The sequence below is a fragment of the Ixodes scapularis genome, unplaced genomic scaffold, assembly GCF_016920785.2.
Source record: "Ixodes scapularis isolate PalLabHiFi unplaced genomic scaffold, ASM1692078v2 PGA_scaffold13__105_contigs__length_92229423, whole genome shotgun sequence".
NCBI classification, from domain to species: domain Eukaryota; kingdom Metazoa; phylum Arthropoda; class Arachnida; order Ixodida; family Ixodidae; genus Ixodes; species Ixodes scapularis.
Window position 1 is genome coordinate 21,058,103 of NW_024609839.1, and position 12,603 is coordinate 21,070,705.

Here is a 12,603-nt window from a genome sequence, read left to right on the forward strand (position 1 = left end):
GTGCGCGTTTGTCTGGAACGTTCGATTGGTGGTCTGGGCAACCATCGACTGTCCATTTGAACTCGTAAACATCGTGCGTTCTTCGAAAATATCGCGAAGCATGATTTAGCGGACGGAACCAAAAACATTTCATCAGATATCGGCTTAACACGGAGGTGCGTCTGGATGCTTGGTGATGCTAATACTCCGTAATGTTTTCGCGAATTCCTCTAAAAAAAATAGTAAATGCGTCGTAGACGTCCATATTAACACAAAGCACAGAAGCCAGGAAATTTGTTTTCAGCGTTCATGCGCACGTGACTGGCTTCAGGTCAGTCACGTGCGCATGAGCGAAGTTAACAGGATGGTCACGCGCTTTGCAGTGTTCAGAAACGTGAAAGCCGCGAAGTGCGTGACCATCCGATTGACTGCGCTCGTGTCCACATTATTGACGCGAAGCCAAATTTCCGGAAAAGATTTCTCTTGGAATCTTGCCACATCCAACAGACGCCAGGAATCATCAACAGATTCCTAGGTGCCTTTCCGTCTGTGTAAGTGCAAGGCCTGCGTCACGTTACAAGAACAGTGACCGAAACATAGCTTGAAAAGAGAAACTATTGTTTCCTCATCTACAAAGACGAAGAGGTTGAAGCTGAGGCGGCCTGATACGACCAACAGCCACCCTTAAAGAAGGAGCCAAGTAGGCTTAGAAACGTCGGGACTTCTTTTTATGGTTTTGTGGCTGAAGAATTCTCTTTTAATTTAAAGAGATTGCTTTCGATGTAGCAAACCGGATGATGAAGACACGAATGCTGCACCTACAATCTAGATGCATAAATTAAAGCAATATTATTCATCAGTGAAAGCACGTGGTTGTCCTGTGCTTGTCCTCCATGTTTTATTATTTTGATTTTAAGTGTTCATGTTCAACTCGGGCGCCTTTAACAGTTATTTATTTATATTTACTCTTTTCGGTTTTAAAGCACAACAAAACAAGCTAGTCCTACCGCAAATAAAATGCTGCTAGTGTGTAGTAAAGTGGTAAGCTGGGCGAGTTGGTTAACGTTAAACATCATAAAAGATCGCGAACAAAGACACAGTGACAAACGAGGAGTGAACAAAGAACACAGACAGGCGAGTAAAATACCCGCCTGTCTGTCTTTTATGTTCCTTCCTCTTTAGTCCTTGTCTTTGTGCGCGACCTTTCATCATGTTCGGTGTTAATCTTAAACGGATGCGGAAATTTAATACAATCAAGCAGGTATGTGGCATACTTAGAACACAACCAACATGTTGATCCGCAGCTTCCCGTGTGAGAAACTTTTGCCAAAGTCACTGTGAATGATTCTATAAGAATAGATGCAATAAATAGAGAGTACAGACCAGGGAAAAAATGCGCGTTGTTTGGCGATTAACCACTCATTATTCACAAAAACAACTATATCAGTAAATTAAAAATGTGAAGTTTTATGGCTTATCTCTTAAAGCCCGCTAACCAAATAAAGAATCTAAAATAACGGTAGCAATTACTAAATGGCGGCGTCCTGCTTCATCAAAAGCTGATGATACTTATTTTTATTTGATCGCAAAATATCCAACGCTAACCCATTATTCTTGTAGAATGAACATATTTGTTTGCTTAAACACAAAGATAATTTTATATAATGCAAACCATCAAAATATAGTATGAGCTGTATCACACTCACCATCACACATGCCATAATAACAAGTCAAAATTCCGGGGCAGGCGCTGTTGTCTTTGCAAGGAATCTCTGGACACAAACATGGAAGAGGACACTATTAGAAAGAGAAAGAGCTTGAACTAAAAAACTCATAATAAAACGGCAATGCTGTAAGCAGCAAACGAGACTCAAGGTAACATTCCATTGGTGACGGTCTCTTAAGAACGCATAGATAGCACAGGCGTTCACTAATTGAAGGTTCTAGAAGTTCACACTGCAGAGATATTAATTGAGTCAACCGTCTAAATCTGTTTTAACCAGGGGCCCAACCAGGGGAAGGGCGCCCCCACCCCGCCCGCTCCACCCCCCTCGATTTTTTTTTTTGTTTTTGTTGCTATTTCTCTTTGTCGTGAGCACCATCAAAGCAGGAAAGTAGATGCTCTATATGATTTAGCAAGAACCTTAATTCGCACAGAAAATAGACTACGACGGAAGAGATGGTAAGCCGGTTTACAGCCTTCATCGTCCACAATGTCACTCGTCTTCACATCTCTTTTTCCAAAGAACTGGTCGCCTTTGATGAGAACTCCAATCCTCCAGTCATTCAGTTTTTCAGGAGGCATAACAAGCCTATGCTGAATCACTCGCGAGAAGACTGTACAGTGAAATCCGGCTGCCCTTTCCTGGCTCTAGACCGACATTGTTTCTTCACTGCTGTGGTGCACCTCAAGTTAAACCAGCATATTTTACGTCGATATATAATATCATTTTTAAAAAAAAGTTCAATTTCAACTTTTAAGGTGTAAATTTTACACATATATCGCGGGTACAAAACTTCGCGAATGGAAGTGCGATGCCATGTAGTAGTTACCATCGGGAAATATAATTCGCGGGATATAGTTTACCGGATAGCTTTAAATTTGAGAAATTCTCAAAAACGGAGCTTTTTATAGCATGCCCTCTACTATCATAGTCCCATCACAAACTGATGATTGATTAAAATTAAAATAAACAAATTAGCACAACAATATTTAAAATTCTTTGTCAATGCAACCATCACAAAGGTTTTTCAAGGATTGTGCAAGTATTAGTCGGAAGCACTCAACATCGACTTTTCTGACATTTTAATGCCTGATTCCGCGGTTTAAAAGTCGCACGGTTTTATAAATCGCGCCCCCTTACAAATGGCTCTGTGGACCAGCCTTGGACAGCGGGAAGAACGGGTCATCGGTGGGAGCTGTCATTTCTAATTTGTCGTAAATGTCGATACGGTTTACATCTCGCGCAATTGAATACCACACTTGGATTTAGAGAAATATATACAATTCGGACCATTTCTTAAGACCGTCAAAACGTTTCGGGAAAACCGCAACTGATACAGCGGAAGGAGAACCACATGAAAGAAAAATCCACAAAATGAAACGTGTAGTGTATGGTTAGCACGTGGTTTTATTTACGGTGACCGGCTATTTTTATTATTAAACGTGACCAATAAACCCTTTCATTCTATGCATCCTAGCGAGCGCTAAATAAATAGCCGAATCAAATGATTCCGCCTATGTTTTGTTTGTTTTTTAAATCAAAAGCGAAAGAATACAAGTGCAGTTATTGCATGGAGCATGAAGAAATTCGCCTCCTTGAAATTATTTTAAAACCACAAAATGTCAGTCTTTTTACATGGACAGCATTTATATATCTACTTATATGAAAAAAAAGATTTAGTGAAAGGTATTTGAATAAACTTGGAGCTTCTCCATACTTACCCTTGCATGTACCATTGTCGCAAACCGCACGTGGCGAGCAATTAAAGTGATATTGGCAACGCCACCCTGCACAGTGACATGAAAGTGCAAAGTATGAGCAAGAAAAACAACTGGAGCTCGACAAAAGGTATAAATAGTCTAGTAGTCAACATATTAAAACAAGGTCACAGTGGCGCGTGGCACTGTCATGCGTCCAACGTCCCTCGTACAAATGAGCAGAAACGTTCGCGCTCTCAATAATGGTATCTCGAAGAGAGGAAAGTCGGTAAAGACGGAAGAAAATAAGGGACAACACACTCAGCGCTAGGAAAAGTGCGGCGGTTAACTGTAAAAATATATATTTCATTTTCTGAAACCACCTGACAATGGGTAGAGAACGAAAACATTCCAGATCGGAGGGTAAAGGACAAACATATAGTTATTATATTCTATCTAGAGTCTCATCCGGCGCTAGTGTGGTGTTGCAAATTGAAGCAGACAGCAACCAGTCGACACTTCACTTCCGGTAATGCATTTCTACGAGAAGAAGCGAGTGCATTTTTTTTCTGCGCTGGATAATACGGGCAAATATTGCGAATAATTATAATGTTGTAAATAGTTTGGAACGTTTCTCAATAATGTAAATGAAAATATTGGCCAGATACAATGCTTTTCGGCCAAATTCACGTCATTAACTACCGTGCTGAAACAGCTTTATACATGCATTTATGTGCACTGCCGGGACCTACCAGCGCGAATACAGCGCCGGCGCTTTTCTGCATGGTGCGTTCACGTACCAAGCGAAAAAAGAACATGTGGAAAACCAAGATAGATGGAAATAACTACGCAGTAACACTGGATCAGTGATTCTGTGTGAATGCTGACGATAAGAATAAAGTGAAGGTGAAGTTACTGTAGTCCGATTCGCGATAACTAAGTACTGTTTTTTTTTTCTCTCTGCTCGTGCAGAGATAATGCTTATTATGCGTTCGAAACACCACACGCTTAAAATTCTTGAAACGAGGGAGAAGCCGGAAAACAGGCGCTTGATAAAAGCTGCCCGACATAAAAAAAAACTAATAAAAAGACAGCTCTAAAAGCCGACATACTTTATTTAAGTTTTGATTGATTTTAAGAGCTCATAAAAACGCACGATGGAGTTAATTATATTGAGTGACACATTAGGAATATATAAGCGTCACCGAAATGCTGCTGAACCTTGAACCTATTCTACATTCCTTTCGATTGCTATGTGGCTTAGATTTTTTGCTCGTTTTAAACACCTTCTGTGGAACGCAGGTTTGGGCTTGAAATATAGCGGTGTTTAACATCACATACGAAGAAAACTGCTGTACGCAAACCAAATTCACTTTTGCAATCCTAATAACGGTACATACTATTCGGCATGACCATAATAACAAAAGTAATCCATGTTGTTTTTCGGTTGAGAGGCAAAATGCGCCCGCGTTTTTCCATATGAATTCACAGGAGCACCGCAAAAGTAGACTGGTTGCTGTATACTCATTTTGCATCCCGGAATTCTCCTAGACACTACCACGAGTTGAACCTCTTGAGCACATTATAATAACTGTATGAGAACAAAGACAGCGTCCCAAATTCTGCTGACCTGTTTATTCGATAGCATCTTTATAAAAAAAAAAACATTTTTAAAATTGTTAGCTAACTACCACCTACACAAAAAAAACCGCAAGTACCAAACACAAACACACACACACACACAAAAACAACCTTCCCGGGTCTATTATGTGAGCTTTTGTTGTTAACTTGCGAGCGGCCCTTGGAAGCAAATCAATCAAATTAAGTTTGCTTTCTGTCACGTGATAAATATGACCAACAGGGTCTGGTACGAAAATCTCCTAAAAAGCAGCTTGTCGAAGGTTACAGGCCCCCTCCCCACCCCGCAGATCACAACAACAAAAAATAACACATCTAGAAAAACAAAAAGAAACGCCAAGTAACCACACGCACGCACGCACGCACGCGCGCGCATACACACACACACACACACACACACACACACACACATATATATATATATATATATATTAGGGCTGGGCGATTGATCGATTAATCTTCCGATTAATCGAATAAGGCTTTAATCGCGATCAAACTTTTTAACCGGTTAATCGGTTTTTTAATCGGTACTCAAGAAGAAGTCAACTGGACGACCTGCCCAAACTAGGGGTGACTCATGCCCCCACCCCCCCCCCCCCCCCTCTCCCCTTAAGGAAAACGCTGCGGGCGTGGATCCGGTCGTTCTGTCCCAAGCGGTGTTCCGTTCTCAGCCAGGTGCTATGAGCAAGGTTCAATTCTCGCGCTCGCGAAGCGTCACGTGTTCGAGGATATACATTACAGTTCTGCAGAGGCCAGAGGAACAAGCCGGGCCCGCAATTGATCCCCGCGCGACCGCAAAGCTTCACGTGTTGAGGATCTATTACACGTCCTGTCCAGGCAAGACACACAAGCAGAAAAACAAGCTGGGAAGCTAACAACGCCATTGACGCCATGGTTACTTGTTCCAGTATTAGGCCCGTAAAGATGACGAGTTCACGCTGGAAAGTTTGGGCTTAATGTAAAATACAGAAATGGAGTTTTTAACTCGAAGGAAGTCCACTGCATCATCTTCAAAAAGCTGTTTTTGCGCAGTGGAAGAGTAAGTTCGCTTTAGTATCACCTACGTGCGAAGCACCCATACACGCCGCTGCAGCGAGGACTTGAACTTGAACTTTATTTCAGCAACATTATGCCGAGGACACCGGACAAAAAGCTAACAGAAGCTAGTTTGACTGGGTCCGGTGCCCTTGCATGTACAGGGAACACAATCATATTTAAACAATCCTAAATATTTCTTACAATATTCAAATCAAACAATTTAAAACGTTCCTATAAAGTTTTAAAATCACCGACACTAGAGAACAATTTTTTTTTTCTTAATTTAACGACACAAAAAAGTACGCAATGTTTTCTTAGTTATACAATGAATATCGATGCGGTTCGTTACAAAGTTGTTAAGCAATATAGGTATATTATGAGCAAGAGACTGCAGTGCATAATTTGTACGGAAATGGGACCATCTGCCAAAACGCAGAAAACAATCAACGCCTTCTCATCGTGGCCCCTTTTTTTTGAAAAAAGAAGAAAGCATCGCCCAAGCCCTCACTTCTTGTCTTCCTGTCGGAGAATGTGGACACACTTCTTTGGCTTCGGAGCTGGACCAAAAATATGCGAGCCTTTGAATCGTTGCACTATATATGTATCCTCAATTCTAAATGTCCTTTGCGCCATGCCACAGAGAAGCCTTCAAAGGCAAGACGAGTTCTTGCCCCATCCTTCTTAATATATTATTTATAAAAATGAACAAAACCGATCAATCGATTAATTAATCGATTAAAGGGTGGCGATTAATCGGGTTAAAATTTTAATCGACGCCCAGCCCTAATATATATATATATATATATATATATATATAAACGCTGAAATACACCAGTGAGTAAAGAAATGCTCAAAGCAAACGCAACAGCGGCCCCCGAGATGTCTATTTCCATCCGTGTGCGGGTAAAAAATCTAACATTTGTCGATAAAACTCCCCCAGCAGAAACCTCTGACTGCCCAATAAGCATCAGAGAAAGCTAAAGATGGTGACTTTACCCGAGAATTGGGCAACATCATCATGTTTAACATTTACCTACGCAGCGAACTTGCCCCATCGTATTTTGTTCGAGAAAGCTCCCGTTCTCGACGCCCTCACCAAGGCTAATATCTAATCCACCTATAATGACGATCCAAATCGAAAGTCCCAGTTTTGCTGGATATTGCAACAGGCTAGTTTTAAGCCGTACCCTTTCAGTGATTCACGCATAATACCATGCTCAAACGGATCAAGCTTCTGCTCGGACAGCATCAACAGTTTTCTTCAGTGTAAACGGTTATAAGGATTGAAAGATCGCAACTATAAACTACAGGTTGCAGTTGCCAACGTTTCTAGATAAACTTTGGTAGCGACTGCATTCTCGCATTCCCACACATCACTCGGAACAGAAAGGCGCTAGTTTCGGTTTGAAGTCGGTACCTTTTCTACAACATAGATGGCGGCAGCATCAGTCTTCTGCACTCGGTGCATTTGGCGAGTTCGTTTGAGTCCAGTTTTCCGTGCAACACTCTGTGAGTGCGATGCATTCTGGGAGAGAACTCGAACGGTGCCAGTGCGTGTGAAACGAGCTCGCTATTAGATTTTCCGACATGGTGCGAGTTCTTTCACCAGGGTCAGGTTTACGCGGATTCCGAGTCAAGAGGTCCAACGAGTCAAAAGATCCAACGCGTCAAAAGATCCATTATTGGACCTTCTGACTCGTTGGATCTTTTGACTCGTTGGACCTCTTGACTCGCCGTGGATCTTTTGACTCGTTGGATCACTTGACTCGTTGGACCTCTTGACCCACATTGGATCTTTTGACTCGTGTCGGGCGAGTCAAAAGATCCATCGAGTCAAAAGATTCATTATTGGATCTTTCGACTCGTTGGACCTCTTGACTCCGTGTCCGATAACGGGGAAAAGGGGGGGGGGGGGGGGCGATTGAAGGGCTTCGAAGAAACTTGGAACAAAAACAGCAGGAAAAGGAAGAAAAGCCAAACAACGATGAATGGCGGCTTTCGGGTGGCGAGGAGGGGTGACGGTCACTGCACTGCAACCGTTTATGGCCTGAATGTCCAACGAGATTAAATGTCCAAAGAGCCTGAATGTCCATTCGGTCGCGTGACAGGCGAGGCGGAATGTCCGACAAAACAAAAAATCTCAAACTGAATAAATACAAACTTTAAATGTATTTTTTTTGTGATTGCGGGTAATGCAACAGCGTCTTTGTGTGTCACCATACTTTATTCTGACGTAGCAGAGATAGAGGAAATATAAACATTTCTCAATTAGCGTTGTATAGACATTTTTTAATTGTTCTTTTTATCAGCAATATTCATTTTATTTTCATCGGGCAACGCCTAACGTGTTACACTATGTTTTACTATTTTAAAAATATATTCCGCTAGTGAAGGGCAGAATGACTGTATGTGCATAAGCCATCACAGAATGCTTCAGTTGAGTGGGCATATTTCACTTGAGTCGACGCTCGATTCTTAGATTAGTAGGTGAGCTTTTCTCTGCATCGGACACTTTGGCGGTGAGCTTTTCTTCGATGAGCTTTTCTCCGGTGAGGTTTTCTCCGCCGCCCCGCAGGTCGCACAGCGGCACGTCTTTGATAGACCGTTATAATCTACCTGAGAGTCTACTGATCTTGAAAATGGTGCCTATTGATAACTAATCTACAGGGTGAAACAAGGAGACGCGAGGCTCTTTAAATCGACCGGAAAATTCGGTTTCTTAACCTATCGCGCTACGACTTTGTGCAGCACTGCCCACAGACGGTACCTTTTTTTTTTTTTTTTGTAAATTTTGCAAAGAGCGAGTTTACCTGAGGAAAAAGTGAAGAAAGATAAAGGCTTAGCTCCAATGGAAACAGAGCGAAGCCACCGGTCTTCAAACAACACGGCGCCGTTTCGCACGGGACACAAGAGATGGCACATCAAACGCCGCCAACAAACGAGCATACGGCGCCGAGAGCAGGCCTTTTTAGCAGACGATCTTTTCGACTCAAAAGCGGCTCGCGTTCCCCAGGCGGCGTCAGTCGCAGAAACAAAAAAGACAGGCGCGGTAACAGCAAGGAACTGCAGTTCCTTGTCTGCTAAAGGGCCGGCTCTCGGCGTCGTCTGCTCGTTCGTTGGCGGCAGTTGGCGTCGCGACCGCTTGCGCCATTTCTTGTCTCCCGTGCGAAACGGTGCCGTGTTGTTTGCAGACCGGGTGCGTCGCTGCGTTTCCAAAGGCGCTAAGCCTTTTTATTTTCCTCAGGTAAGTTCGCTCTTTGCAAATTTTAGAAAAAAATGCACCATCTGTGGGCAACGCTGCACAAAGTCGTAGCGCGATAGGTTAAGAAACCGAATTTTCCGGTCGATTTAATCACCCTTTACTGAATAGACCTATTGCTGAATTACCCAAGCATCAAGGAGAATGCAGGGAATGGTGTTCCACGCGCCGCACGTGCCGGCGTCTGCAGCAGTAACTGTTCTAAAGCAAAAACCTAAAACAAATGGTGTCTTGCACGTGCGTTTGTCAACGCTTTAGTTTGGTTATTTACTTCGAATCTTTTATACGGGGAAGGCGTGCGCGTGCGACGCGTGCGGCGGTGCAAGCGTAAAGTTTTTGGTTACGCACACGAAAAATACAGAGAAGCCTAGCCATAAACAGTTCCGCTGTAAAAATTTGGTATTTCAAACTCAAAGCTTTCGGCTTTGAGTTTGAAATACCAAACTTGATATGGAGTCGTCATATTTTCTTATGTCAAATAGATATGCAGTGCATATACATAAGTACAATTTAGTATCTGGCGCTTAGGAAGTACGGTTTATTTTGTGCACATATGAATTTTTTCGTAAAATAAAGCCCATTTTGTAGCGTGTAAGGCTTTAAAATGTGTTAATAATGTGTTTAGGTTTCATTTCTATTTTCAGTGATTCATGCCGGGCTACTTACTCTTTCCTCTTGACTTAAGTTTGTCCGGGAGTCAAGATGTTACGTATCTTCCCTGTCAATACATAGGGCGAAGTTCACACACGTTGGAAATCACCCAGTGCCAAGCAAATAAACATTCTGAGGATAAATATTGTTGCTTCAGTGGCTTTTATGCTCAGATATTGAGGTAAGTACTAAGATTAAATAGAAAACCTTACATAAGTCAAAATTCTGCTCAGCTGAGCCCCTATGCGAAGTCCCGTTCGGAACTCTCATAGCACGAGATTCCAGTTCTAATAGCGGCCTTACAAAAAAATAAATTACAATTTCGGTTGGTAGTTCCTGACCGACTACTATGACCTAACTTTGAATAAAAAATGAAAGAAATAAAAGGTGTGTTTTTCTTGTTTTTTTAAGAAATCGACTTCAAACTTGCAAGTTTTTTTAAATATTCGTCTTTCAGGCTAGTGTTACACGTTATAAGTTTAGCGCGAAATATTCATATTATATTCGAAAGAAATAACTTAATAGGAGCTTTGCGGTGATGTAAAGATCATAAAAATATATTGATTAGGTCACACAGCACAGCTTGCTGAACTTGGTCAAATATTGTTGCAGAGAGGTGGTTTGACAATTAAAAAAAACATTAAAGATATTATGGCCTAGAAACTTTATTAGCATAAGTCGCCGTTTGCATCTTCTTTTATTAAAGGAACTTACAGGTAGCTACTAAAAATTTCAGAAGCGTTATTTTATGAGTTCGTGTATTTTTGTAAGTTACTTGTAATACTGTGCGACAAATGAACAAAAACCAAAATGTAAGCTCTTATAGCCGCCATACAAACAAAATATTACATTATCTTTTAATTTTATATTATAAAGAACTGTAATAAGTAGCTAGAGAAAAACAACTAGTCAAATAAAAGCTAGACTTTTTAGAAAATTGACCTCCTATTCGCAAACGTTTTGAAATAGTCCTTGCTTTATGAGAAAATACTGCCCTTTCTTTTTTACACAGAACATCAAATTTGCTATCATTAGAAAAAGTATACTCTAATCTTTCTGAAAATACTAAATAAGTTAAGACACCTCATATAGGTCACACGGAAGAGCTGGCAAATATTCACAAATATTGTCAAAAAACGTCACATTGGAAATTTGAAAAAAAATATAGTTTACATAAATAATCGCGTTAAAATTATTTATCAGATAATGAGTATGTTCCCAGGTTTCTATTAAAAAAATAGGAGGCGCCAATTTTGAATTAGTGTATTTTTGCGGGTAAGTTGATTTACTGACAAAACGGTCAAACAAAATCATACTTCAAGCTTTTGTAGCTGCTATTTTCTATTTCTATTACCCTATAAAGCATTGCAACAGCTAGCGAGAGGAAAATAAGCCAAAGAAAAGTTTTTTTTTTAGATACCCAACCTCCAATTTGCAAAAATGTTCTAATAGTCCTTGCTTTACGAGAATACGCTGCATTTTATCTTTTACACACAACATTAAAGGTTTTATGAATATAAAGAATATACTCTTAGCTTTCTGGAAATACTAAATATGTTACAATATGTCAATTAGGTCACACGGAACAACTGCTCAAACTTTGACAAATGTTGTTAAAGAAACACACTTTGACAATATTTAAAACAAAATTGAAAATAAATAATCACAATAAAATTATTGACCATTAATAATCCCTGTTCTGAGAGTGGCCTAAAACTTTACATTGAACTTCACAAAAAGAAGTAAAAAAGTAGAGAGGAGTGAAACATGACACCTTTGACAGGCGAGAGAAAGGTCAGTTTGCACCTCGGCTGCTTAAAAGTTCCATAACTCGAGAACGAAAAATCGCACTAACTTGCTGTTTTTACTCCCTGCCACAGAAAGGTTTCCCTAAAACATATATTTGCTTCGTAAAAATTAAAAAAAAAAATTGGACCCTAAATTTGTGTTTGATTTGAGATGAAACCACTTATATATATAAAGTTTTTTTTTTTTAAGCTTAAAATTTTTTTAAAGGCCATTAAAGCTTTATTAATGCGGTCTGCACAGGTGAGTTATATGTCCAGGGGGACATAGTATAGTGAGCTAATCGTAGCGACCAGTCGGCTAATTAGTTAAAATTTGTTATTTAGCTTATTAACTAATGAAAATAGACAAATAGTTCCAATTAGAAACTTGCTCAGCGTCATCAAAAACGACTAAATCAGTCATTTTCAGAAAGACTTTGAGCGCGTGAGAAGCGAAGTAGTGAACTAAAATTACCACTCGTGGAGCAGGTACAAGGCTAGCGGTTTCGGTAAGACGACCGCGCGATTTTTCCATCTCTTATCTAGCCCCAGCCTTGTTCCTCCTCCACGAGTGGTAACTTTAGTGCACTACTACGCTTCTCACGCGTTCAGCCTTTCTGATAATTACTGATTTAGTGGTTTTTGATGTTAAATTTAGCGGGCAAACTGAATTGGTGTTGAGGTCACGTGACCTAAATTTTACCGCTAACTCTAGTGGAGAAACTGATTTTGCTCATGGGTAACGTGACACGTAGTCATGTGACGACATTTTCCCCACTAAATTTAGAGGGGAATCTGAATTGGTGTTGAGGATGAGGAGGAGGAGTGGA

General features: G+C 40.7%; 1 protein-coding gene across 1 annotated transcript in view; it reads right to left on the minus strand.

Moving 5' to 3' along the window:
• Nucleotides 1–12,603, minus strand: part of LOC115314026 — a 47,243-nt gene that overhangs the window by 20,236 nt on the left and 14,404 nt on the right. Inside the window, exons 3-4 of the mRNA XM_040214839.1 lie at nt 3,425–3,490; nt 1,686–1,751 (exon numbers count right to left, since the gene is read on the minus strand). Coding sequence (XP_040070773.1) covers nt 1,686–1,751; nt 3,425–3,490 — 132 coding nt within the window. The remainder of the gene's footprint in view (nt 1–1,685; nt 1,752–3,424; nt 3,491–12,603) is intronic.